Source organism: Mustela nivalis, assembly GCF_964662115.1.
Source record: "Mustela nivalis genome assembly, chromosome: 1".
Lineage (NCBI taxonomy): Eukaryota > Metazoa > Chordata > Mammalia > Carnivora > Mustelidae > Mustela > Mustela nivalis.
This window is the reverse complement of record NC_139020.1, coordinates 196,338,975-196,366,591: the sequence shown is the minus strand read 5'-3', so window position 1 is coordinate 196,366,591 and position 27,617 is coordinate 196,338,975. Positions and strand designations below refer to the sequence as shown.

The 27,617-nt window shown below is 54.8% G+C and overlaps 1 protein-coding gene and 1 long non-coding RNA gene across 3 annotated transcripts; one reads left to right on the top strand and one right to left on the bottom strand.

Moving 5' to 3' along the window:
- Nucleotides 1–29: 29 nt before the first annotated feature.
- Nucleotides 30–27,617, top strand: MAPKAPK3 (MAPK activated protein kinase 3). Of its 2 annotated transcripts, none has more exons than XM_082702392.1 (11): nucleotides 30–289; nucleotides 560–836; nucleotides 19,150–19,289; nucleotides 20,295–20,359; nucleotides 20,824–20,903; nucleotides 22,747–22,870; nucleotides 24,074–24,149; nucleotides 24,477–24,601; nucleotides 25,109–25,194; nucleotides 25,465–25,545; nucleotides 26,177–27,617. In XM_082702392.1, exons 2-11 carry the CDS (start codon nucleotides 612–614, stop codon nucleotides 26,327–26,329), a joined length of 1,155 nt encoding a protein of 384 aa, XP_082558518.1. In that variant the 5' UTR covers nucleotides 30–289; nucleotides 560–611; the 3' UTR covers nucleotides 26,330–27,617. The 2 variants fall into 2 exon arrangements, with proteins under 2 accessions (XP_082558518.1, XP_082558519.1); XM_082702393.1 differs by having other exon boundaries at nucleotides 39–259.
- On the bottom strand, nucleotides 849–8,901 carry LOC309849770. Its single transcript, XR_014303885.1, has 3 exons — nucleotides 6,951–8,901; nucleotides 2,829–3,027; nucleotides 849–1,884 (listed from the first exon to the last, which is right to left on the bottom strand). It is a non-coding gene; the product is annotated as an uncharacterized lncRNA (long non-coding RNA).

Genomic DNA, 27,617 nt, shown 5'->3' with positions numbered 1-27,617 from the left:
CCTCTTCGAGAAGCCACGCCCCCTATTCTGTCCGGGCTCAGGGGCGGGGCCCGTTGGGGCCTCCCTCCCAGCCGGGTCCTGCCAGGGCCCGCCTGGCCCTTTAAGGCTGACCGAGCCCGCTCCAAGTCCGGGACGCGCGGGGTGGGGGTGGGGGGCAGGGGAGCGGTCACGTGGGCGGTCCCCGGCGGGACTCGGCTCTAGGAGCTCGCGGCCGCGGGTTCCCGGGACTGGGGTCCTTGTCCCTCGCCGGCGCAGCCAGGTACTCTGCTGTCAGGGACGGCCTCGCCAGGTACACCCTCGTAGGGCTCCCTCCACCTTCCGCTCCCAGACCCTCGCGGCCACTTGGCGCCCAGACCCTTCCCCTCTTGACAAGTGTCGGGCGGGACTCGCTAGTGCCTGGTTGCGCGACCACCGCCCCCTGCCTCGAGTCCATACTCTCGGACAGTTCGCTTCCGACTCCCGGCCCTGTCTGCTGCCCGCAGCCCAGCCAGGATCGGGGACTCCGGCTGGGGTGTACTGGAGGAGTCTGAGCGGAACTCATTCTTCCCTTCTCCCCCAGGTGGCCCTGGACGCGTCAGGCTGGGGTCGCCTGTGAGCGCCCCCCGGGGGCCATGGATGGCGAGACAACAGAGGAGCAGGGGGGTCCTGTGCCCCCGCAAGGTGCACCCTGCGGACCTGGCTCGGCCAGCGCTCCTGCCGTCGGGGGGCGGCGGGAGCCCAAGAAGTATGCGGTGACCGATGACTACCAGTTGTCCAAGCAGGTGCTGGGCCTGGGTGTGAACGGCAAGGTGCTGGAGTGCTTCCACAGGCGCACTGGGCAGAAGTGTGCCCTGAAGGTCAGTGACCCCTCATTGCTCCGTGGGCGACCTGGGAGGCCCAACAGCAGAGGCTTGTGGGTGCACCGTATGATCGATCAGTCTCTCCTTTCATTCTCACACTCCCCTGTGAAGTCAGGCTCCTGGTCCTCCTTGCTTTACAGACAGGGAAAACAAGGCTTAGCCTAGCTAAGCTCGGGGTGTCTCAGAAAGCAAGGGGTGGAGTCAGTAGGGGTAGAGTCTGTTGGACCCGGAAACAGGGAAGGAGTGGTTCCTGACTCTGGGGTTATGGCTGGGCCTATGTGTTCTGGCCAAAGGCGGGATGCCCTCACTCAGCTTGGTTGTTCCTTCCATGAGAAGCTCTTCTTTTTTTTTCATGAGAAGCTCTTCTGACTGGAATGCAACTGAGTTTCCTTCTGCCTAAGGCTGAGTTCCCACCGAGGCTTGGGGTGGTGCTGCTTTCTCTTGTGGCCCCTGACTGCCCCCGCTGGAGTGATGGGTGGGAGCCTCCCAGGGCTCTCTGGTGGGCAGGGATAGGGCCCATCACACCTGTGAGCAAGAGGTTGCTGATGGGCTCCGGCTGAGTCACCGGCCCTATTTTGAAAAGGGTAGGTCCTGCTCCAAGCCTGACTCACCCTGGTTCCTGGGCAGAGGGCGGGCCAGCCATCTATCTGTGTCACACCATAGGCTCCCTGGAGGCCAAGAACTCTCTGATACAAGGGGAATCCAGGGAGTTCTGGGGGTGGCTGATGTAGCCACATAGTTCTGGCTTAAGTCATTTAGTTCTGGGCCGAGGACCTACCCCCTACCCAGAATGCTCTGAATCTGTGGTCACTGGGAACCTGACTCAACTGTAATTTGTGCCAGTGGCCACCTGTACGGGTAGATCATGGCAAAGAAAGTGGCTCCTGGACGTTAGAACACAGCAAAGGATCTTCTCCTTTTACAGACATAGCAATTATGAGCCTGAGTGCAGGGTTCTGTGGATGTGGCTCTAATCTCTGGTCTGCGTTTGCCAGCTCCATAACCTTGCACTAGGTCCTGGACTCCGGAAATCAGGTTTCTGGCTCTGTTCAGGGGAAAAGATAAGGAGTTGATGTGAACTTGGGAGGAGATGATGCCTGTAGAGTAACTGGTACTGGGCCTGGTGCAGGCCTGGAGAGGTTACAGGACTTATTTAGGTCATAGTGTCTGCAAGCATCTGAGCAGGGACCTGGGTCCAATTCCCTGTGTCTTTCCTAGGGGCACTAGGGCTGATGGGATGGGTCTGGTGGAGGAGGCTCAGGGCTGGGCTGGTGAGGCTGAGTCTCAGATATGACTTCTTTACCTACTAACCCTACTAACTCTGAGTCCTCCAGGTGAAAACTGGCTCTTCTCGGGGGGTGAGTCTCTACCCTTTCACTCAGCATCATCTCCCCACTCTCACCTCTGTGGGTCAGGGGCAGTCTGGGTGGATAGACAATGGGCTGACTGGAGCCAGAGATCCTCTTCTTACTACCAAGGCTTTGGCCCTGTGAGCCAGGCCTGAGCTCTGACCAGCCCCTGTGGTGTTCCAGATGCTGTGAACCAGGCAGAGATGGAGTGAGAGGCCAGAGATCTGGGACCCAGACAGCACCAGCTTTAAGCAGGGCTGGGATTGGCCCTTCTCCATGGGTGCTGTGTCTGACAAGTGACTTGGGGACACTTCTGACTGCAACGGTTTCTAAAACACCTCCTCTTGAATCTAGGACCTCAGTGCTTTCTCTGTTCTAGACTGGGAATAGGGCAGGCCTAGAACAAATCTCCCTGCTATACCCCTTTAGGCTTGATGGGTGAGTGTGGCTGGGGCTACTGCCTTGGGACCTTCAGGAGCTGGCCTCTAGGAGGACATAGATTAGATGTGGCTCCCACTCCAACATCTTCCTTGACTTGCCCCCAGCCCCCCTCTAGTGAGTGAGTTTGGAAGTTTCTGCCATCTGGCAGGTCTTTACCATCTTCCAAGATGGCACTAACGCCACTTCTGAAACATCATACCTGTCCTGTGAGTGATGGCTTCAGCCTCAAGGAGGAGGAGTGTGGCATTTTTCTGCTTAGCTTCTGCCCCTTGCCATCTCTGCCCTTCTTGGTGATACAGGCCTAGGTGGTACAGGACAGGACAAGTGCCTGTCCTCTTGGCCCTGTTGCTCAAGATGGCAGAGTGCTTAGCCCAAAGTCCAGAATGTAGCAGGCACGCCTAAAACAGGAAAAGTTGTGGTCAGTGTCCCCGTAGCTGTTACTGTTCTCCAAGGGCCCTGGATGAAAGGCTCCTTCCCGGGGTGCTGGGCCTCTTCCCCTCAGCCCCTTCCACTGTCGTGGTCCATCTTGGCCTTGCTCTCACCCAGTGTCTCCCTCCCAAGGCCAGCTTCTGCTGCTGGTACGGTCATTCCACCCTCCGTTCCACCCTCAGCACTTGCTGCTGACTCCTTGGCAGGACCTAGAGGGGACTGCCTGCCAGGTATGGGGGGCAGGAGGCTGCTTCCTACTGACATTTTGTGCCCCCTCCTAGGCCTGACTGATGAGCTGGTACTCCTCAGTTTCACTCCTAGCTGGGTACAGCCCTGTATATCTGTCCCCCATGAGTCACCCCACCACATCTGAGACACAATCCCTCAGTCCTTATCATGTGTATGAAAACTGTGACTGGGAGTCAGTGGTCGGAAACCATGTAGCTTGACTGGGATGACAGACTGTAGCAGAGGCCAGGTTTCCTCCCCTCCTGACTTCCTGACCAGCCCACTTGGGGTCCTCTCCCACACAGCAGGCAGGAGTGACTGTGGCACTTAGATAAATAACAATAAAAAAAAAAAATAAATAAATAAGAAATAAGTAAATAAAATAAATTAGAAAACAATAGAGGTTCTGAGAGGACAGAGAGGGTTCTGCACGTGGGGAAAGTGGAGTCTTCTTTCCCGCCCCTGCTCTCCGGACTCTGGGGCTCGGGGCCCTCCTCTCTGACCACTGGAGTATGTCGGAGGCCCCTGAGGCTCCCCATGTCTTCCTCTTCTCTTCTTCATCAGATGGAGTGGAGTGGTGGGGTGCTGGAGCCCAGGCTGGGGAGCTGCCCCAGGGCTCCATGGGTGCGGCCTGCCTGCCAAAGCTGGCGCTGGTGAGCCAGAGTGGAGGCCGGGTGGGGCTGCCAGGCAGGCCAGGTACTTTCTCATTTGGCAACTGCCACCCCCTCACCTGCCATCTCCAGACTGGTCAGATCAGCCTGGGGAGGGCCATCTGTTACCGAGTCAACAACTTGGGAAGCGCGTGGTAGGGTGGGCAGCCCTGCCAACCCTGTCTGATGGAGTACCCCCAGGAGGGGTTTCAGTGTACCCAGCCTCCTCCTTGGGCCGTCCCTCTTCTGGAAGGAAAGAATTGGGGGAGCTCGTGGGCTTCCATGCTGCTGGAACCTGCTGAACTGTCCGGGGTGGGCCATTGGCTGTTTAAACAAAGATCCTAGGAAGGGCATCAAGCCCTAAAGAATGCCAGTAGCGGAGTTTGGGGGCAGAGATTGGTTGTTTTGAGCTACTTCATACCTGCCCAGCTGGCCTTGTTCGCAGGTTTAGAAGCTGTGCTCGGAGCCTGCACCTCTGCTGGGGATCCCCTCTGCTGGGAGGGCCAGAATCTTCCCAACCTCTCCAGGAGCTGATGCCATCTCTCCAGGCTTCAGGCCTTGCTGGTGTGGATTCTGATATATATATATATTTAAAGATTTTATTTATTTATTTGGCAGACAGAGATCACAAGTAGGCAGAGAAGCAGGCAGAGAGAGAGGAGGAAGCAGGCTCCCTGCTGAGCAGAGAGCCCGATGCGGGGCTCAATGACAGGACCCTGAGATCATGACCCGAGCCAAAGGCAGAGGCCCCAACCCACTGAGCCACCCAGGCACCCCTGGATTCTGATATTCTCATAGATGGCTAATAGTTTTCCAGACTGTTCTGTCCAGCAGGCCCCGTTCCCAGTGCATGATCCGTTTTCTCTTACCTAATTCCTGTCATTCCCATTTTGTGGTTATTGTCACTGACATTCAGTAAGGTCAGCGACTTGCCCACCATGCACAGCTGAAGAGTGGTGGGGCTGTGATGGGCACCTAGGCATCTGATGCCACAGTCCTTGTATTTAAGTCACCCCATGCCTTATGCTAGTTTATGGGGACAGAGGAGGGTCTCTAAGACGAGGACCCCTGGATGGGTCCTGGCGTCCTCCTGCATGGCTCCGCTGGGAGCCCGAGTGGCGCTGCTCATATCTCTTTCTCTGCTCAGCTCTCCTCGCTGTGCAGGCTCTGCCCGTGAGTGGACACACGGTCCCAAAGGCCAGCATGCAAGGGACATGATGGCTGTGGGGCTGTCTCAGAGAGGTTGTGTGGTTCCTCTCGAGTTCCTTGTGAGTCTCAGACAAGCCCAGCCCAGCGGCGTCCAGACTGCCACAGGCAGGAAGTGAGGTTGGTGAGTGGGCGAGAAGAAACCGTGTCTGGGCTGGGCCACCCAGGGGAGACTTCCTGGAAGAGACTGCCAGCTTTAATCCAGGCCTCTGGTCTGAGAAGGATGTGGATGACAGAGGAGGGCATAGGGTCTGTGTGAGGGCATGCCTGGTGTGGACCGCTTGGCGCCTGACGTGGAGTTCTGCTTCCCTACTTCCAGCCGAGGGTCCTGGTCAGACGCAGTGCATCTCAGTGGGGTAGGCGGCCAGGCCCCGGCAGACACTGGGAACCATAGAGGGACTATGTGGAAGAAGAGGCCTTTATACAGGGCCTTAAAAAAAATGTCAGCGACTCCCCCTCTCATTCTCCCTCAACTCCTGTTCATACTGCACCCCCAGGGACCTCTGTCTGTCTTGGGTGTCCTGCCTCACTAAGTGGGCAGAAATCCTTTTTCCTTCTCCCGAAACTTTCTTTCCTAATGTTGCCAGAACCCTCTTGGAGCACTGTTGTTCAGGGTCCTCTAGAGGCTTCTCGGTCTCCTGAGCTGTGCTTTAGTTCAGGTCGTGTGTGAAGGGCCTGGTTTCTGTTGACAACAGAGGTCTGTTATGTCTCTGCTGAGGTCTGTTACATCTCGGGGAAGCCATTTATTTCCCTACTTGGATCCCTCATCTTTTTCTCCAAGGGCCTCCTTGGGATATCATCATGGGATACTCCTGGGAGAGGGCAGTAGGTTGAGCGTCAGCTTTGTGGTCTGCTCACCTCCTTTGGTTCCAGCCTGGTGACTGGCTGCCAGGTGTCCAAAGGTGATGGTCACCAGGCAAGAGTCGAAGACAGATGACCATCCCTAGGTTTGGTAAGAGTGTGTCCCCCTGCAACATATGTGGGTTTGTTGCTCTCGGGGCAGAAGAACACGTCTCCCATGGGCTCTTGTGTTTCTTCCAGGAGAATTTTGGTTCTGTTATGCCTTGTTCTGTCTGCATGAGATCTTTTGTGTTCCCACATGAGAGGCTGTCTGAGTGCATTTTTTTTTTTTTTTTTTTTTTTTGGTGGCACGTTAATGACCTTTCTGAGGATTCCCTTGGGCTCTTGTGCACTTGGGGAAGCCAGCCCCTTGTGGGGTGAGAAAGAATAGTGTGAAAAGAATTTTGGGTCCTGAACTCCTCCCTACCCTCCCACCCTTTTGGAACTAAGTAGATTAGGCCCTGCATAATCGTGAATAAAATCCTATTGCTGGGAACCATGGGGGTTTTGCTTAGAGCAGGAGAATAAGAAGAGGCTGCTGTTTGGGGGAACAAGGAGCCTCAGGAGGCCTTTTCAGCACTGGACAGGCCAGAGACACTGAGAATATTGATTTTGAGTTTTCTTGCAGTTTTGGTGTTAGAATTGCCTTTTCCTTTAGGCTAGGGCTTTTGTCCTTGCTGCTTTCTCTTTGTGACGCTTTCTATTCTTCTTAGCTCCTTGTTGCTCTCATTTCTTCTTTCCCCTCTCTGTTTCCTTTGCTGTCACTTAGTTCCTCCCCTCTCTGGCCTTGTTACTTTCTGTCTCAAGAGTTTCTGTCTGCAGCCCACAGGCCAAGGGCAGACAGCAGACAGATGGAGGCTAGTCAGGTGCCGGGGATTCATGCGAGTCACCCTGAAAGTCTCCCCAGACAGGGTAGGGTAGGCGTCGAACAGAAAGGAGGAGCTTCTGGCTGTACCCAAGCCACTCACAGTGTCCCCTCCTGCTGCTGGCCTTGACCAGGTGCCGGTAGCCTTGGCAGCCAATGCGGTGGAGTCAGGAACATTTGGGCCAAGCTTGTAACCCGAGGAGTCCCCTGTGGAGTGTAGGAAGTCAGCTTCAGTGGCGGCCTCCGCTGTTGGGTCTCCTTTTATGGCTCAGTGGTCTGAGACTCTTGCTCAGGACAACAGTGTGAGGTCAGGAGCATTGTGACTCCCGAGGTTTCTCTGGCTGAGATTGAGGCTGAGGAGAGAAGGGGCTGGGGTCAGAGCCAGTGGGAGAAACCTGTGGAGGGACTGAGGCCTTGAACATGAGGTACAACCTCCCTCTGCTCTAGGGGACAATATTGCATGTGAGCTTCCTTGCATAGGCTGGGACGAGCCCTCCAGAGCACCTGACTCTCTAACCCACACTCTGCACCTGACCTCGTGACCTGGGACACTCAAGGCTATTTTCGGGGGTGTGATGGGCCAGGGCCTGGACTCTCTGGATGCCACACTCATCGCTCCATTTTTGAGGGTTCAGCCTCCAACAAGGGACACACAACTTGCTCTGTAGATGCAACACAAACAAGCTCCCTTCTCAGGGTGTGGCAGAGGGACAGGCTGGTAGCCTCCACACTATCTGGCAGCAGTGGCACTTGGGGCAGAACTTGGGTGTGGGGGTGGGGATAAGAGCACCCACTTATCCCTTGAGTGCTTCCCCTACGCTGAACCCAGACACAGAAAAATTTAAGAATGGGTTGTATCACCCTCCGGTCACGGATGAGGACACTGAGATTCCGGAAGGCACAGATACGCCTCAGAGCAGCCTGTCTGGTCTGTGTGACAGTCAAGTTGTGGCTCTCAGCCATCCCTGGGATGCCAGACCTCCCTTCCAGGCCACAGTCTCCCCATCTGTAAGATTAGGGGCTGGGAACTCTGCTGGGTGCCAATTGTGGGCATTGCCAGAGAGGTGAGTAGGGGTGCAAGTAGATAGGCAATGTGGAGACTGGCTAGAGGGGGCCCCAAGATGCCTCTCCGAAGCTGGCTGGTAACTGGTGTCACCAGAGGGACAGTCAGCTGTGAGACTCCACCAGCAAGGTCTGTGTTCTGCTACGGACAGGAGCTCTGGGGTTAGGACTTAGGTTGGAAGACCCCTTTCCCCTGTACTCCATTGCCCAGTCAAAACCTTTCGTCAGGCTGAGCCTATACCAGGGCGCATCTTTACCTGAGGAAGGACTGAGAGAATGGGGATGGGTCACCATTGCCTGTTCCTGTGGCAGGAGCATCCCTCAGTGTGGCCAGGCCACTACCCTGGTCTCTCCGAGGAGGACTTCCCCTTCTTCATGGCTATGGCTCCATGGCATAATCCAAGACCAAGAAGTTTTCCCAGGAGTTGGAACCCTCAGAGTCCTCAAGCAGAAGAGAAGCAAGAAAGGGAGAGCAGCTGGGGGCCTGTGGAGGTTGGAAGCCCCTCTGGGAGGAGCCTGAGTTAGGCCGTGGCTGCTTGTGCTCACTCAAGCCTGTGTGGGGAGCTGCAGGGACATGGATGGAACCCAGGGAAATGGGAGAGATGCCAGCAGATACGATGTTGGCTGTTGGCTTCAGAAAGAGCAGGTCTGGGGAGTGGGGATGTGGAGTCAGAAGGTTTCCTAGGGTCTCTGCACTATGCCTCCAGGAATAGTCCAGTCTGTCTCCCCTCTCTCCACCCCAACACACACATCTATTCCTTTGTTATCCTCGTGACACCTGCTCCAGGGGGACAGGGACTAGCCGTCACTCTTCTCAGAGCTAGAGGGTGTTGGCTCTCCTATTACTACGGCCAGCCAGGGGCATGGCCTGCTGGGTGCCTCAGCAGGGGTCCCCTGGGCATGGCCTCACTTGCCCTAGTCACCCTCTGCTTAGGGAAGGTGGCCACTACCCTCTGTAGCCCCACTGGCTATGTGGGCATCCCTGTGGCACAACTGGCCATTTGGGGGCACAGACTGTGGCTGAGGTGGGGGGTGTCTTCGCCAGAAGGGACCATTAAAGGGACATTGCTTCTGAGATGAGAATAAAACACTTGCGTTTGCTGAAATTTTCTAGTCTTAGGGTTATAATGTCCTATTTTTACACTGTCATAGGAGAAATAGAACCAGGGTAATGTTTCACCAATAATGTAGCTGATTTTGACAGAAAAATGCTTTTTTCCTCTACAAAGTTTAAAGGAGGATAATAGAACCTGGACCCTCACAAGCCCCTGAGTGGCCTCTCCTCAAACAGCCCTCTCAGAAGGTCTGAGTGGAGTGCTGGGATCTGGTACCTGCCTCGGGCAAAGGGAGTTCTGGTCCTGCCACTTACTCCGGGTGTAATTTCTGAGAGAGACAGAGGATGTTGCAGCTATTTCTGTGCCTCTTTCCCCTCCTGTGAAGTAGATACTGACAGTCCCAGATCTGCCTGTCCTCCCGTCCTCATTGCCTTGTGTGAGGAGACTGCACACCCATTTCCACAGATGGGGAGCCGGAGCTCAGGGAGGTTAAGGGATTGACCCGGAGTCACCACACACTTCGCAGAAAGGGCTGTTGCTCAAAAGGATGCTTGGGGCAGCTGAGGGGGATAAAGGCGGCTGCTGCCTGAGAGAGTCGAGTTGTGCCCCTCTTCTAGTCTGCCAAGCTGAGAGCTGAGCTAGTTCCCTGGCTTGGGTCCCCAGGGAACCTTGGTCCCCCAACCCACCCCACCCCAGGATCCCTCCCCGGAGATCAGCCATCTCACCCTCACCACACTGGAGGGAATGTCCCTTCCTCACTGGGCTCTGTAGACTCTTGATTCTTTGTCCATTTTCACAAAGCCAGGTCCAGTACTGTGTCTCAGGGTTTGAGACCATTTCCTGCGACCTGCTGGTTTGCGAGGGGTCTGTTTCCCCTTGGTCCCATAGGCTGCATCTGGATTGCCCCATTTCTGGAGGTGAAGAATATGGGGCCACCTCAGGGCAGACCCAGGGGAATCCTGGAGCCAAGTGAACCTCAAGGCCCATTTCCACTCTGTACGTACTTGGAGTGGTGCTAATCTGAGTTCTCTCTGTGTTCTCATTTCATCCTCATGGCCACCTGGGGACATGCTTACTGTCACTGCTCCCATTTTCCAGATCGGACCAGTGAGGCTCAGAGAGGTTGATGGCCTGCCCAAAGCTAGAGGCAAGTGGAAGAGGGAAGTCCAGGTCTGTCTGACCCAGAGTCCTGTGCCCACATGAAGCTGGTCCTTCATAGTATATGGTCTCTGGCCGGGGACAGTGGGACCCATGGGCTTGCCCCAACTAGCACTTATGTTTCTGCTGTCCCTCTCCCTCCCTGCCTTGGAGCCCAGCTCAGCTCCCTCTTTCTGGAAGTATTCTGCCCCTCTCCCACCCATCTCCAGCCCTCCCCAGACCCGGCACTTCTGCCTTTGTTTCCAGGTCGTTGGTGGCTGGTGAGAAACATAAACTGAGTCTACCAAAATTTAGCAAATTGAAGGAGTCTTGTGTTCCTGAGACTTGACAATTTCCACACATGTGTTGGATCTGCTGTCGACAGAGCTCACTGTGAAGACAGCTGGCATGGAGCCTCCGCCATCCTCTCTCCCAGGACTGTGGTGGGAGGTGGTCAGGGAGGCTCCAAGCCTATCAGCGGTCTTACCCTCCCTCCCATACTCTACCCCCTGCCATCAGGTGCTCTGGCCTTGGCCTGGAAGGGGGTTTTGGGGGGCTCTTCTTCTTCCTGGGCCCCCTTGGCTGGGCTTTCCTGTCTTTTTGCTCTGTGAGAAAAGCAGCTGTCTGCCAAGTCCCGACTCTCAGTGCCCAGCTATGTAACTTTGGGCAAGTCACTTAAACTGCATACTATCCCTGCTCCCACTTTCCAGATGGGACCAGTGAGGCTCAGAGAGTCACAGTTTCTCCGCAGTTAAAAGGATGACACTGGTTCTTCTCAGGATATGGTGAACACCGAATGAGGTGGCATCTGTGGTCAAATGCCAGGGCCAGCACCCCACTGGCCGAGCACTGGGGAGGGACAGCTGCCATGAAGGAGAGGCTAAAACGGATCTGCTGCTATCGGTCCCTGAGCATACAGCTGGGGCCTGGGTGGTTGGGGTCAGTAGTGTCCCATGAGCTGACCTCCCTGGAACTTAGCCTCTGAGGAGGAGGAGAGGCAAACGGACAGGGCAAGCCAGAGGACAGGCTATGGCCAGAACTTAATGAAGTGAGGTCTGATCTGGCACGAGGCCAACTAATCCATAGCTGCGAAATTGGTTCCATTAGCTCCTTTAATGAGCTACGAAAGCTGGGGAAATGAGTCTGTGTGAGAACAGTGGCAAATGTCTGAGGCTCTAATTTGAAACTGTGGTGAAAAAGTTAGACTTGACACTGCCAGCATCGCTCTAAGGAACACTGGTGTCCTCGGGTGGGGTGGCGCTTTGGGGAGGGGGGGCCTGGCTCTGGCTTTCTAAGAATCCTGAACTTGAGGTCAACCTGTACCTGCCCCGCGCCCCCCCACCACATCCCTGAGGCTGTGGCCTCTGCTCTGAGTGGGCAGAGCGGCACGTGGGAATCGGGGGCCGGCCAGAGGCCAGGGTAAAGTGTGTTAGAAGCCGTCACTGGTGCCAGCAGCACAAGGCAGGCGTGGTCTCAGCAACTAGCTATAAAATGAATTTAGCTTTTCCGGTGGTTTGTTTCTTTCATAAAATCAGGGCTTTGTCTAATGGGAAAAATAATGCCAAATAATCAACACTGGGGGCCAGAAGGGACCTTAGACATGACTGAGCTGAATGCTGTCATCAAGGAGGGAGTGTGGTAGGTTCAGAGTGCTTTTTCTTCCCCAGGACCTCTCTCTGTGGAGAATAGAGGTTTCCCCACAATGAACAAAATGGGAGTCTAAGACCTGTATTTCCCTATACCATTCCATTCAGTTCTGCTGCCCGAGTGTTTGGCATTGACTGTGATGTGGTGAATAGCCCAGAAATGCAATTCTTCAGTGTTCTGGTCTGCCCTTGCTCGAAGCTGGGGTAAGACCCCCCCAGTGGGAGAGGAGGTATTGTGGGGGCACATACCTAGGTCCTTCTCCCTCTCTTGTCTCTGTACTCTGGCCCAGAACAAAGCTGGAATCCCCAGAAAGTAGAGGGTCTGGTGAGGTTCTGTCCAGCTCCAGGCAGGTGTGCCAGGCTGCAATGCCATGCGCCAGCCTTAGTCTTTAGGAAGGAATTCATGGGTTCATGTGAATCTTTCTGTATCTTGCAAAATTGTTATTGAAGACGTTGTCAGAATGTTATACTTTTTTCTCATGTAAGGTCTGATGCTAAATCTCTTTAATCATTTGGTCTTGAGGGGCACCTGGGTGTTTGGCTGATTAAGTGTCTGCCTTCAGCTCAGGTCATTGATCTCAGGGTGCTGGGATCAAGTCCTGCATCTGCCTCCTTGCTCAGTGGGGAGCCTGCTACTTCCTGTCCCTCCACTGTTCCCCCGCTTGTGTTCTCTCTCTCTCACTCTTCCTCTCAAATAAATTAATAAATAAAATCTTAAAAAAAAAAAGAATTTGGTTGTGGAAAAAGTTCAACGGATGTCTGTGCTTCTCTTCGTGAAATGATAAAAGCAGCAGAGTCTATCTGGTTTCCTTCTTTGCCAAGACTCTCAGGAAGCTCAGAATCAAAAGATGTCCTAAGTTATTAGTTACAAGTTTACATGGGTTTCTGGTATGCTTTATTTTTCTCTGTATTCTATTTTTTTAAATTTTATTTTTATTTTTTTATTTTTATTTTTATTTTTTTAAAGATTTTATTTATTTATTTGACAGAGAGAGATCACAAGTAGGCAGAGAGGCAGGCAGAGAGAGAGGAGGAAGCAGGCTCCCTGCCGAGCAGAGAGCCCGATGCGGGACTCAATCTCAGGACCCTGAGATCATGACCTGAGCTGAAGGCAGCGGCCCAACCCACTGAGCCACCCAGGCGCCCTCTATTTTTTTTTTTTTTTAATATTTTATTTATTTATTTGACAGAAAGAGATCAGAAGCAGGCAGAGAGGCAGGCAGAGAGAGAGAGAGAGAAGGAAGCAGGCTCCCGGCTGAGCAGAGAGCCCGACGTGGGGCTCGATCCCAGGACCCTGAGATCACGACCTGAGCCAAAGGCAGTGGCTTAACCCACTGAGCCACCCAGGCGCCCCCCGCTCTATTTTTTTTTTTTTAAAGACTTTATTTGTTTATTTGACAGAGAGAGATGACAAGTAGGCAGAGAGGCAGGCAGAGAGAGAGAGGGAAGCAGGCTCTCTGCTAAGCAGAGAGCCTGATGTGGGACTCGATCCCAGGACTCTAAGAACATGACCTGAGCCAAAGGCAGAGGCTTAATCCACTGAGCCACCCAGGCACCCTTCTCTGTATTCTAAAGAGAATCGGACGTTTCTTGTTTTAGTCATACTTTTGGATTATAAAATGCCTAAACTCCTGTTGTCAATGAGTAGAGCAGTGGAAATAATGGGACTTAGAGTGGCACACTGGGCAGCAAGAGCATCCGGATGTCTGGTCTCCAGGAGGTTCTCTCTGCAGTAAGGATGATGTCTCTCAGGCTGTGGGTTGTCATGAAATCCGGAGTTAGTATTTCTTAATTTGTTAGTGCCTCACTGGTGGGAGAGATTGCAAGCCAGCTCTCTTCCCCCGGAAGGAGTGGGTGTTCCCACAGAGGCCACAGAGCAGCTTAGCCCCGGCTGTGGGTTAATTGGCTGGGAGTGTGGAGGTTGGGTGAGTGGAGGCTGCCTGTCCAGGCTGGCGGCCTGGGGGCTCCTGTGTGTGAGACAGGTGGAGAGACTGAACACTTTTTACTTGAGACGAGCCCGGCCCTGAGGTTAGCTAGATGTGGACACTAGATATGTGGGTGAGTATAAGGGCCTGGGTAGGTGGGTTTTTCTGGGACTGAAGTAGGGTGTTGGGGGCTTGTCCCAAAGTTGTGTCCTCACAGAGCTGCTACAGACATCCCAGTTCCATCTGATGCCCTAGGAGAGCAGACAGAGTACTTTCTCAGCTCTGGGCCATGTTAGGTGATGTGGAAGACAGGGTCCCAATGGGAGAGGAGGTCTGAATCGAGGGGTCTGTCCTTGGCCAAGGTGGTCACAGGGTGAGTAGTGGCAGCAAGACCCCCAGTCTTTCTTGGGTGTCTCTCCGTGCTCAGTACTCTGGTGGGCACTTCAGAGAGAGAGAGAGAGAGAGAGAGAAAATATTGGAAAATATTGGAGAGAAAATATTGGATGAATATTTTCAGATGGATGGGTCCCACTCTCCGGGCGTTCGCAGTCACTATTGCAGGGCCTGGAGACACACATGCCCACGGCCCTACTTTCATGCATGTCGCCTACCCCATGCTCCCTATACCCATGTGCCCCCCAGGGACACACCCCTATACATTCCTGTATCCATGTTCTCATGCAACCCCCCACCCCTGTGCACTGGCACCCATGCACATATTCATTTCAGAGCAAGCTTCCCGAGGCCTATAAGCAGTAGTTTTGGCTGGTGCCTCCCCCTCCTCTCATTTCTCCTCAGGGAGGGGTTGTCTGGACACTCTCTCAAAAGTTCCTTCTTCTCCCTGTTCAGCCTTGCCACACTCCAGCCTGGTGGCCCCCGGGCAGTGACTTCATCCTCCTGAACCTCTCTTTTCTCAGTCTGTAAATTGGGGTTGCCAGCCGCACCCAGCTCGCCTCACAGGGCGGCACCAGCATTCCCATGAGATAAGGGGAGAGTGTGTTTTGTAAACTGCAAATTGTTTTCCAGTCCAATGTTGCTCTCGCTTCCGAGATCCTGAACTCGGGAGTTCCTCCACCCACATGGGAAGCCCGTCCTTGGCTGGGACAGGATGCAGCTTGGGGGCGGGTGAGGAGGGGGCCTGGCTAGTCCTGAGGCTCCCATTCCACCTGAGGCTGCTGGGTGGGTGGGTGGGGCACAAGGTCTCTCCACCTCAACCTTCACTGGGGTCATCTGTCTGGTGGGGTTGGCAGGGGTCTCGGCCGTTTGGCTGTTGGCTCTGGGGGCAGCTTGGAGAATTTGGCAAAGGAGAATAGGGAGAAGGGAGAGGTCGAAACCACTTCGTCAAAGCCTGAGGCTAGAGCAGTGTCATTTGTTCAAGGAAATGTCATCTCAGATCTGATGCTCATCTAACTTCAGTGGGGCCCACACCTCAAGTATGGCCAGGAGCCCCACCCTTAGGAGAAAGTCAGGATTCTGCCTCATGAGTGTGTGGGTGCCTGCCGGGTGCTTGGGGGAGCTGCCCAGGAGCCATCACAGACCCACAGCTTTGGTGGACCCCTGGGGGGCCCAGGGGATATGGACTGGGGTAAGCCTGGGGTCTGCCAAACTGGCTGGTCAGAAGCCTACGCCATCTTCTTTTCTTCCCCACTGTGACTGGGGACCAGGTGGCCCCCATTGGGTTCAGGCCTTTAGACATGTGTCCATGGAGCTTCAGGGCCTGCTCCCTGGGGTGGTGGTGGGGGAGGGGTCCACTGTAGTTGCTTTGCAAGGAGCCCCTGACTGACATTTCCTTTCTCTCAATCTAGCCCAAGCGCTGTAGCTCAACTTTAGGGAAACAGAGGCCCAGAGAGGCAAAGGAACCACCAAAGTTCATGCGTAGAGTCAGAGTAGAACCAGAGCCTCCTATCTCCTAGCCCTGTGCTCATTTCCATGACTGCGAAAATGAGGCTCTTGCTTGGGGATATCTTTTATGAAGGGTTGTGTGGACTCACATCCCTGCATGAATGAAGCCAACAAATTGCCATTTATAGCAATGGCCTTGTGGGCCGGAGTGGTCAGGATGGGCTCCTTGGAAGAGGAGGTAAAGTCTGGTTTACCAGGGAGGGTGGGTAAGGCACCGTGGGGAGCAAATTTGGCCAGGTTGTCATGTCTCTCATTGTTGAAACTTCCTGGGTCTTCCTCAGTTTAATCTTATTCTGTCCTCATGATGGGTTGTGAGGGTTTCTTCCTCTTAACCCCACTTCATAGATTTGTTATGTAAATGAACATGAACCATTACATGAGCCGGTACTCTGTGTCAGGCCCTGTACTCTGTGTCAGGCCCTGTACTCTGTGTCAGGCCCTGAACCCCATTACCGTGACCCAGGAATGACCAGGCAGGCTGGCCTTGCCCTTGTGGGCCCACAGTCTGCTAAGGGAGGCAAGGCAGCCTGGTGCCGGCCTGGCTGGGGAAACCAGACGTGTGGTCTGGGACCAGTTACTTCCCCTAGTTGTACCTCCATTTCTCAGCTAAGAAACAGGAATAATGAAGGCCCTTGCTCCTAATATTTATAAAGTACTCAGAACAGAGCCAGGCACGTTGAAAAGTGCAATATCTATAAGCATGTGTTTGTTTAAAGAGTTATCAAAGGAACAAGCTAATTGTAGGTTGTGAGCTGCACAGGAGGGAGGTAAAAAGGGCGATGACGCGGGAGCTCGCTGGGAAGCTGGAAGTGTTTCTGTCTTGGTGGGGGTGTGGCTCATGGGGGGCGGTGCAGCTGTCAAAACTTCCTGAGTTGGGCTCTTGAGACCTGTGCATTTTACTGTGTGTGGAGAGTACCTCAATGAACAACACATACATATTTATAAGAAGAAAAGGTGAAGGGAGACTGAGGGATCCTTGAGGTCCTCTTTTGGCAGGGTAGTCAGGGAGGGCTTCTGAGAGGAGGCGATTTTGGGGGGACTCCTGGAAGAGGAGAAGCGCTGGCTATGGGGAAGGCAGAGGAGGAAACTGAGGCTCAAGGAGGTTTGGGGCCACACTCAGGGCCAAGCTGAGGGATCGAGTGACAGCCCAGGAGGTTCGTTGGCAGCTGGGCCTGGGTGGGCCGGATCCTGGGCTCTGGCGTCCGTGATCTCCCCTGCAGAGAGGCCAGTGGGGGCATTTACTGTGTTTTCTGGGGGCAGCCTTCTCCCCAACCCTAGGCATGTTCTCAAGCCCTTGACACTCAGAAAAGGCCCATTTTAATCCGTGTGGGAAATGGGTTCCTAAATATGGACTGAGTGGGGTGGGAGGCAGTCCGAAGCTCCAGCTCGGGGCGCCTCCCCCTGCTCCTCCACCCCAGCAAAGCACAGGGTGCAGGCCCAGGCCCTGAGCCCTGTGGGCCCCTCTTTGGCCGTCCCCTCTCCCTCCCACACCTTCCTTCTAGCACGTGCCCATCCTCTTACCCTTTGTTCAGGAGCCGGCCAGCCCTCCTTGGATTACCCTAAAGCTGCTTTCAGCCTGGGGGGAGGTAGAGAGGCAAAAACCCTAGGGCAAGGTGCTGGGAGGTCTTTCCAGAAAAGGAGACATCTGAACTGAGCCCAGAAGGTTCCTCAAAAAGAGGGAGTTGACCTGATGGAGAAGGAGAAGGGCAAGGGTGTATGTGGCATAGGCAGAGTGAGGGCTGTTTGGGTCAGCAAGTACGTCCTTCTGACCAGAATGGGAAGGGTTGGGGGCCAAGGGTAGCGGGCAGTGAGAGGAAGGCAGGCCTGAATGCCAGGGGAGAAGGTGGCTGTTATTTGGAGGAACGGGCGTGGGGATTTAAAGGGTGGGGGCAGGAATAGGTGGGGCTGGGGACCCCACTGGGAGGTTTCCAGCTGTGTGCTTGGGATTTTACCAGAGGAGAAAGAGGACCTCGGAGTAGGGGTGAGACACCAGGAGCAGGGCAGAGTGAGGAGGGGGTCCAGGAGCCAACCTGGAGACCCCTACAGGACACTGTCAATCAGGCCAGCCTGGGGAGGAGAAGGCTGAGGGCAGGGAGGCCACGCAGGAAAGAGTGCAGAGGAGACAGAGTGGGGGTAGGGAGGATGGCGTATCTTGGGTCCCGTGGCTAGAGACTGGGCTACACCTGGCTGGAGCCACCTCAACACAGAGGGGCTGAGCTGACGTGGTGAGTGGGGGTGACTGAGCCCCCACCCCCAGCGCTGTGAGCAAGAAGCTGGAGCTCGGGAGGTGTGTGGGCACGGAACTGAGGATGTTCCGGGAGGCAGAGGCAGCGTGAGCAAGGGACTCATGGTTTCCAGGCGGGGAGTCTGTCCACAGCAGCCTCTATGCGCACCCCCACCTGAAATGCTTGATGGAGCAGGGATCCCAAACCTGGTGGAGGGACTTGCCTACGTTTTTGCACCCCAGGCTAGGGTCAAGGTGAGCAGCTCTAGAGATGGAGGAATAGCCACGGAGCAGCAGATGCAAGAACCTTCTGCCTTCCTCTGTGCCTCAGTCTGCCTTTGCCTAGGGAGCTTGATCCCAGAGTCTGCCCCACCCAGAGCCCTGGTAGAGGGGAAACCATCCCACAAAGGAGGAGACCAAGGCCAGAGATGGCCCAGGGTCCTCTGGGTGCTGAGGGAGATGAAGCTGTTCTGAGCCTGAGGCTTGAGTTCTGACCCTGGTCCGTAGTCCTGAGCAACTCGGAAATGAACAGGGCAGGGTCTCAGGTGAGCAGCGGTGTGCGAAAATGGCTGGTCAGGCTCTCCGCCTTCTGGATCACCTCACCCTGCAGGCTGACTTCTCCTCCCCCACACCTCTTCCAAACAGGACCACTCCAGGGCCTTGCCCACTTCTGGTGACTGACTGGCAGTCATAGCCTAGGGCTGAGTTAACCTGAACAGGGATCCTGTTGTCTACCACCTACTACGGGCCTTGCCATGATGCATCCTCTGGGGATGACTCCGTTATGACTCCATTTTACAGAGTTGTGGGCTGAGGCTTGGAGCTGGGAATGTTTGCCTGTAGGTCACACTGAGTCACTGGAGGGATTCAGTCCCAAACCCAGTCCTCACCAGACCAGGCTGGTCTTTCCTTCAGCTAGGATCCCTCCTGCCCTTGGACTCTACCTTTGGGTCTACAACTCTGCCATCCCCTTGGAAAAAGGCAGTTCCGGGGATGTGTGACCCCTGGCCTGGAGTCTCACATCTGACATGTGAGTCTACAAAGCCCATCAACTGCCACTTGGCTTGCAGTCCTCAGGAAGAGAGGCAGGGCTCCTCTCAGCGGCCTCTGAGCCTTTCCAAGCTGTCAGCCACCTCCCGGGGCCTTCTTGTGGTCATTGGACCACAACTCAGGGAGATCTGGATTTGAATCCTCATTCTGCCCTTCATAAACTGGGTGACTCGTTGGCAGGTCACAGGCCTCTCTGAGCTTCCCTATTCTAGTCTGCAAAGTGAGGGCAGTGGTACTCTCTGGGTGGCTGCTGGGGAGGTGGGCTGTGTGCCTGACACTTTCTGTGCCTACCTGCCCTCAGCTCCTGTATGACAGCCCCAAGGCCCGGCAGGAGGTGGACCACCACTGGCAGGCCTCTGGCGGCCCTCACATCGTGCAGATCCTGGACGTGTACGAGAACTTGCATCGCAGCAAGCGCTGCCTCCTCATCGTCATGGAGTGGTACGCTGGCCCGTCCTGCTTCAGTGTCTCGTCGGTACTCCCATGGCCCCTGGGCTCCATTCTTCTATGGCCCCTCTCTGCTCTTAAGATAGCAGCCCCCGGAGGCACCCCAGCCCCTGAGGAGTAATGGAGGGGCGGGTGAAGGCTATTCCCACCAGGGTGGGAAGGGAACTATGGGGGGGCTCCAATATGGCCTCCATGGGTGTGATCTCACTCTGTGAGGAGGGGCAGGAAGAGTAGTCAGAGAAGGCAACTGGAAGCCTGAGTATGTGGGTACGGGGGATGTGGGAGGAGCAGGATAAACACAGTCACCTCTGCTTTCTCCTTCCTACATGGGTTTGGGCTCCCATGGTCCCAGGAGACCACAGGGTAATCCAGGAGCCAGTGGCCTCTTCTACCTCGGGCTTTCCCAACAGCACTGTGGCTCAGCCCTAGCCTTCCTCAGACGCTTGGTCTTGTGTCTGGACCTTGAGCTCCTCCCCATCTACCTTTAAGTGCCCCCTCATCCTACAGGTTAGCAACTCTCGAGTCAGATTTGGGGTTCAGATCCTGGCTCTGCCACCCACTTGCTGTGTGTGATTTGGGGTAGCTCTTAACCTCTCTGAGTTTCTGTAACTGCCATGTGAAATGTGGAGGAAGATTTTAGCGTGGTCCTCGCCCTGTACCCAACTCCATTCTCAGTGCTCCACACATCCTGCTTACTCAGTTTGCATAACTCTGTGACTTTGGTGCCATAAATCCCATTTTACAAAAGAGGAAGTGGGGGCACAGAGGTAAAGGGACCAGGCCGAGGTCACAGAGCACTGTAGGTGTTCAGAAAGCAGTGATAATGATGATGATTGACATTTCCTTTCTTCCTTGAGGGAACTGAGACTTGGACGAGGGTTGGGCTGCTCTAGGCTCAGCCAGGTGGAGGCAGGCCCAAGCTCTGGGTCCATGATTGAGGGCATTGGTAGGCTGACACCTGATATAGGGGGCCCTGCTTCTAGTCACTTTCTCTTCTAGCATGGAAGGTGGTGAGCTCTTCAGTCGGATTCAGGAGCGTGGCGACCAGGCCTTCACTGAGAGAGGTACGTGCATGCAGCAGGACAGTGGAGCATTCGGACAGAGACGGGCTGCACAGAATTGCTGTGCAATGCTGGGCAAGGCCCTGCTCCTCTTTATGTGTCAGTCTCCCCTGCTAAACAAGAGAGGGTGGGACAGAGTGTCCAAGGAGTTCCATGAGTTTGTAACACATCGTCAGAGATGAACTGTCCATGGCCTTGGGATGGAGGCTTCAAAGCCTCTAGGTGCCAACCAGCACCTGAGCTGGGAAGAGATAGCCCAGGCCTGAGGAAAGAAGTCCAGGTGGGTTGGGGCATCTCCAGAGGGAATTAGGATGATGGGGGTAGGATGTAGAGGGTGGGTGTCCTGGGTAGCTGGACTGCTATCACCATCTTGTGTTGTTCTGGGGGCATGGTCGGAAGCCACATGGGTGGAAACCCCAGGTGCCCAACCTTTGCCTCGTACCACCGCCCCTCCTCTGTGTCTGCAGAAGCTGCAGAGATCATGCGGGATATCGGCACCGCCATCCAGTTCTTGCACAGCCAGAACATTGCCCACCGAGATGTCAAGGTGAGGCTCTTGGTCCGGGGACCAGAGAAGGGAGAGCACAACCCCCAATGGCTCCCAGCACCCACCCGGATGGAGGCACGTTTCCTTGATCATCATTCAAGGCCTTTGCCCCCGAGCCCAGATTGCTCTCCTCAGCCACTTCTTCCATGGTTCCAGCATACTCATCCTGCTCTAGTCAGATGGGTCTCCTTGTATCTTTCAAACACTGTGTACTCCCAATAGGCTTCAGGATAACTGAGTGCCTACCTCAAGCCAGTAGACCCTGACAAACATCTTGTTTAATCCTCTCATAACCCTGTGGAATCGGTTACCCATTTTACAGATGAGGAAAACAAGTCTCAAAGAGATTGTTATCTAGCCTAAGTGGCACAGGTGCCACACTGGTGTTCATTCATTCATTCTTTCAGCAAGGATTTTTTTATTTTAAAGATTTGTTTATTTGAGAGGGAGAGTGAGGGGAGGGGCCGAGGGAGAAATCCTTGAAGCCAGCTCCCTGCTGAGTGTAGGGCCAGCCCAGGAGCCCAAGATCACCACCTGAGATGAAACTGAGAGTCAGATGCTGAACTGACTAAGCCACCCAGGGGTCCCCAATGCCAGCATTTGAAGGGAAAGAAGCCATTAGCTGGGAGACAAAGAGGAACAAGAGGAGGTAGTCCCAGTTCCTGGGCCTGCCTGCCCTTTCAGTGGATGGGCTTCAGACATGTTCTGGAGGCTCAGCTCTCCAAATGTCCTATCCAGGGTCCTCGAGGTCATCAGGATCAGATGGGCAAAATGCAAACCATGAGAACCCCACATGCATATGCAGACATGTACCAGCCACTGTCAGAGTAGAGTCGTGAGCCCTGCATGTCCTGAGCCCTCTGCCCCAGGCCTAGATCGTTGCCCTGAGGTCTGTTTCATCCTGAGACTGGGCCAAGAGGAGCTCGGGGACCAGTAGCAACATCAGGTTCCTCTTCTGGCTGAGTACTGCCAGCCCACTTATCCTTTGATTCTAGATACACATGGAGCCATGACAGACTCACCTTCTGAACCTTTGCTTTATTTTGGCCCTGGCTTCCTTTTTTTCCCAAGGAGAGAACAGTCTTCTGTAGAGGTGACTCCCTTGTGGAGACTAAACGTGCTTTCCTGTTTTCATCCCAATCCAAGGTCAGAGCATCTCAAATAGAACCAGAGAAAGGGCTTTCATTGGCTCCAAACTGGAACTCCATCTAAAACCCTGTCCTTCTACCCCAGCTCTGCTTGAGTGTCCGCTCTTTTCCTCCATGGCCCTAGATCCTACCCATTCATTAAGAACCAGCTTTAGGCTTGCCTCCTCTATGCAGACCTCCTCACTACCGTCTTACCTCAGACCTCTCTGTGCTCTGCAGCCAGGAAGAACTGCCCCTGTACAGCTCCTGGGGCCTGAGGCGGGGGCCTTCTCCCCAAGAGCCTCAGGCACGCCGCCCTGCTGGCTTGTTCTAGATTGGGTAACAGATGAGTGCTTGGGGACATGAGAGCCTACCTTGCCCCGGAACTCTCATTTTGGTATGTCATGGAAACATTACCAACTCAGGCTCCAAAGTTCCTACCCCTGGGCTGTCTGTGGCCCTTGGCTCTTCACAGCTTTGGCTGAACACTTGCCTCTGTTCCCCTTCTGTGAAAGGAGTAAACACGTCCCAGTCACTTTGGTCTTTTCCATATTTGACCCACACTGTTGGAGACCAAGGCCCGGGTCTTTTTCATGAGATGGAGCTGGCTCCTCCTGAATTGATTGAGGTGAAGGAAGTCTGCCTGAAGGTCCTCTAGGGTCCCTACCCACACCTGGCGCCTAACTCCAGACCCATGCTTTATCTTCCTGGCCCAGCCTGAAAACCTGCTCTACACGTCCAAGGAGAAAGATGCAGTACTCAAGCTCACCGACTTTGGCTTTGCCAAAGAGACCACCCAAAATGCCCTGCAGACACCCTGCTATACTCCCTATTACGTGGGTGAGTCCTTGGGATGTGGTTTGTACGTTACTGTTGTTATCGGACCCTGCTGTGGAGTGGGGCAGCCCCGGGGGTTGCAGAAGCCAAAGGGTTAAAGCCGAGTAAGGAGGGAGGGAAGAATCCTGTCTTCGTGGAGGCGGTGACGTGGGGGGCCGGAGGCTGCAAAAATATTCTCCCAAACTTCAGCTTCTGCTTTTGAAAATAGATCCAGGAAAATTCTTGCTGTGGCCTGTGAGCTGAATGACATCACAGTAGCTCTAAATATATATGTGATAAAAGGCTGCCATCAGCTTGGGACGGAGCCCAACCGTGGTTGTTTTTCTCCAGTTTTTATCTTTCTGGGATTCATATTCAGAAAGTAGGCAGGACTTTCCGATTACATTGGAAGGATACAAGGCACCAGCCCCTTGTCTCAAGGGAGAGGGTCCCTTAGGCCAGGGCAAGGATTGGACTAGGGGTGTCATCTACTCAGACTTCCTTGGAGAAGCTCCCTGCTCCCTTGTGAGTGGGCAGCCCAGATCTAGAAATGCCCCTGCTGAAGGTACTCCTTACCCGAGAGAGGGGATGACTCCCATTACAGAGGGCTCTTTCCCCTCAGGGAGTGCCTTCTAAGAGAGCTGCTTAAGGAGTGGGGAGCCCCAAGACAGCTGAAATGGTATCCTGTTGGCCAGCATGTGTTTTGCAGTATTTTGGCTTAGAAATCTTCTGGCCTACCCATCTCATCGCACAGGTGGGAAGAACAAGGCCCCGTGGGATGGTAGCCACGTTGGAAGTAAAAACCGGAGCCTTGCCCCTGGCCTGTCCTTTCCTGTCGCCTAGGCTGTACCTTCAGGGAGACAAGGGACACAGGGCCGCTGGGGGGCAGAGGCCCTCTTGCCTGTGGCAGGATCCCACCTAATCCCAGATTGGCCTTCTCTCTGTTTCCTCCCTCACCAAGGCCAATATCGACCCAAAGAAGCTTGGAGGCTATCATTCGTTATAGCCCAGCCTAAAAGCAGGTTTATTTTATTTTTTTTTGTAAGCTTTTTTTCCTCCCCCAACTTCACACACATGCTGCCTTCCCAGAAGGTGCCAGACACCAGTCTGCTTTGCCCCACCCCCAAACCCAGGCACCTGCTCCCCACCTTGCTCAGGCTTCAGGCTCCTGTCTGGGCTCCAAGACCCTTGGCGCTGAGCGCCCTCTTGTGTCCTCTGCTCTGGTAGCTCCTGAGGTGTTGGGTCCAGAGAAATATGACAAGTCGTGTGACATGTGGTCCCTGGGCGTCATCATGTACATCCTGTGAGTACCACCCATCCCCTGGGGCCCTCAGTACCACTTCTGACCCTCCCCCAACCCTTGTGAGGGGCTTGAGTGGGTCATTCTTCACACAGACTGCCCTTCCCCTCTGGTCAGGGGACACCCCTCCTTCAGGTGGCCTCAAGGTCTCTCCTTGCCAAGGGCAGATGGCAGACCTAGGAGGAGCCCAGAGTCCAGAGGGCTGGTCTTCTGGCCAAGGTGACTACCTTGGTGGTTGCCTGTCTTCCCAGTCAGGGATTTGGGGAGAAGAATGGGTTCACCCCGCTGATGCCCTCATACCTATGCCGAATGACCTCCACTCTCTCCCAGCCTATGTGGCTTCCCGCCTTTCTACTCCAACACGGGCCAGGCCATCTCCCCAGGGATGAAGAGGAGGATCCGCCTGGGCCAGTACGGCTTCCCCAATCCTGAGTGGTCGGAGGTTTCTGAAGATGGTGAGTGAAACTCTCTTCCCCAACTTTCTCCACCAGACCCCATTAGCCTTCATTCTGGGAGATACCATGTTGGTGTCAAAGCAGCCTATTTTCAATTCCTGGGTGTGTGACATCCCACCTCCCGTATTCCAGCTGTGTGACCCTGAGCCTCAGTTTCTGTACCTGCTAAATGAGCTAAAAACTTGCCTCCTCAAAACGTTCTCTGACTCCTCTCTTTCTGAGCCTCAGTTTCTGTATCTGCTAAATGGGCTCAAAACTTGCCTCCTCAAAACTTTCTCTGACTCCTCTCCCTTATTAATATTTTCCCTTTGGGGAACACAGACAAATTTGCCCTGTATCCATTCTCTATGGCTGCTTAATGAGTTGCCCCAATTCATGGTGACTTAAAACAATAAACAGTTATTAGCTCACTTTTTCTATGGGTTAGGAATTCGGGAGCCTGGGCAGAACTGGGGCGACTGGCTCTGAGGAGCTCTGCAACCGCCCCACACTCCCTCTCTTCCCCAGCGAAGCAGCTGATCCGCCTCCTGCTGAAGACAGACCCCACCGAGCGGTTGACCATCACACAGTTCATGAACCATCCCTGGATCAACGTAAGTGCCTCCTTGTCCTGTGGCGGGCAGTGTGGCAAGCTGGAGGGGGACTGTGGGCAGGGGGGTTATGGCTCCAGGGGCTCTGGGGCAGGCCACAGATGTGCTGCAGGACCCCGCTGAGAGCCTGGCTTTGCCCCTGCTCCAGTGGGGCTCCTTCACCACCCTGAGACTTGCTTCCCATATCTGAGACCAGGAGAGAGGGGGTGGGGGTGGAGAGCCAGTGCCGCCCCAGGTGCCTGTTCTGATCCATGGATTTGGGACTCCTTCCAGCAATCGATGGTGGTGCCACAGACCCCCCTCCATACCGCCCGCGTGCTGCAGGAGGATAGAGACCACTGGGATGAGGTCAAGGTGGGTGGATATTGTCTCAGTCTCCCAGGGTTTTGGGAAAAGGGACTCTAGGGTGGTGGCTGCTGAGAGCCTGGGTCATCAGCCCCTTCCTGGGGCCAGAACCTGAGGTGTCACTGACTGCCCAGGGATCCAGCTGGGGCACTCAGAGCACAGGGCTACGGGGTGCTCCTGGCTCACTGGGACTTGGGGTGTGGTGCTCAGTGAAGGAAGGGGTTTTGGCTATAGCCCCCTTACAATCTACATTTGGGAGGGTGGTCAGCCTGGTTTGAGCCTGGGGCAGCAGTTCAGAGCCCCAGGGCACCCTGCGCACAATCTTTGGGCTTCAGTGCCCTGGGTGTGCCACGAGAGGGTATCCCCTGCGGGCCTGTGGTTCTTAGCAGGTGACATTGGTCCAGGTCCCTGTCCTCCTTATGCTGGTGTGGTTGCAGGGAGTCACTGTACTCTCTGTGCCTCGGTGGGTAAGTTCAGTGTCTAATGCAAAGGACCATAGTGTGGGTTAGGTGACACAAGGGGATGGCTCAGGCAACAGAGGCTGTCGTTGCCCTCATGGACATGAGTAAGGGGCTGGAGGCAGGTGGGCGATGGCTCCTGAGGCCAGTCCATCCTGACCTCCACGGACATATGTCACCAGGAGGAGATGACCAGCGCCCTGGCAACCATGCGAGTGGACTACGACCAGGTGCAGATCAAGGACCTGAAGACCTCTAACAACAGGCTGCTCAACAAGCGGAGGAAGAAGCAGGCGGGGGGCTCCTCTGCCTCACAGGGATGCAACAACCAGTAGCCCACGGGGCCTCCCATGAGGGCCCGGGAGAAGCTGCCCTCTCAGCCTGGGGCCCAGACCAAGCGTGCTGAGGCCCTGACCCAGAGGGCCCAGGGTCATTTTTTTTTTTTTTTTTTAAACAAAAGGATCATTTTACTGTGTTTTAATTTGTCACTTAGAACTTCAGGACAGAGGCCCGTGACTCCAAACCTCCTTGGAGGGGGCCCAGAGCCTGGGAGTTAGGGAACCATCTGCTTCAGTGGCAGCGCCTGTGGTCGGAGTGGCCCAAGGAATATGTGGCTCTGTTGGGCTCACTGGGGCATGGCTTTAGACTTCTATGCCATGGCAGTGGTGGCCGTGGTGGCGGGCTTCCCTCCACCCTTGGAGACACCCCACTGTCAGCTGGGCAGATGGGCCAGACCTTGGGAAAGCCATCTGGCCATTGGTTGCCATGGTGACCAGGGACAGACTTGTTGTCTGTGAATGCTGATTGAGAGCAAGGGAGGGAGAAAGGGCAACTGAGGGTCTGCCTCTGTGGCCTTGGGGAGGCTAGTCTCCCTCACACTGCTCAATCCTCTCAGTCTTCCTACTTTTGGTCTCCTGAGGGAGGCTGCAGGGCCAGTCTCCCTGCCTCACTGGGTGGTCCAGCCCTATCTTGCTGCAACCCCATCCCCCGGGGTCCCTGGAGCGCCTTCCCTGCAGAGTCCCTGGGCCTAGTGATCCTGTTACTACCCTTTACCCAAAGAGTGGCCTCTCATCTCAGGGGAGGGGGGAGGCATTTTTAACCCTCTTCTACTTTGGAAAATGTCACTGTGACGAAAGCCAGTACGGTTCTCCTGTCCCTACCCACTCATTGGTTCCCAGGCAGGAAAGCTTATCTGTGATGGTTCGCCCTCTGCCTTGTCCTGGTTGACTGTAGGGGCTACGTCCTCAGGTACTTTTGTGAGAGTGGATGGCTGGGGGCAGGACCCAGGGGCTCCCATTAATCAGGCGTCTCTTTCTGTACTCTGGGTCAGACCTGAGGCAGTGGAGGGCTGCTGAATGATGCTTAGACGATCTGGTCCTGGGTCCTGGCTTCAGCCTGAGTGGGAACAGAGAGGACCCCTTCCTTGTTGGTTTGGGCTTACCCAGTCCCATGCTGCCCATGCGTTAGGGTTCTTGGTACCTGATAATGGGCCTGACAAGTGCCTGACACCCAGCCTGGTTCCTGACCTGTCTCTCACTGGCTGGGAAACCCCAGCCCACGTCAGATAGGAAAACACTGCTGGGTTTTACATCTAGATAGTAATAAATATCATTTTGGCATTTC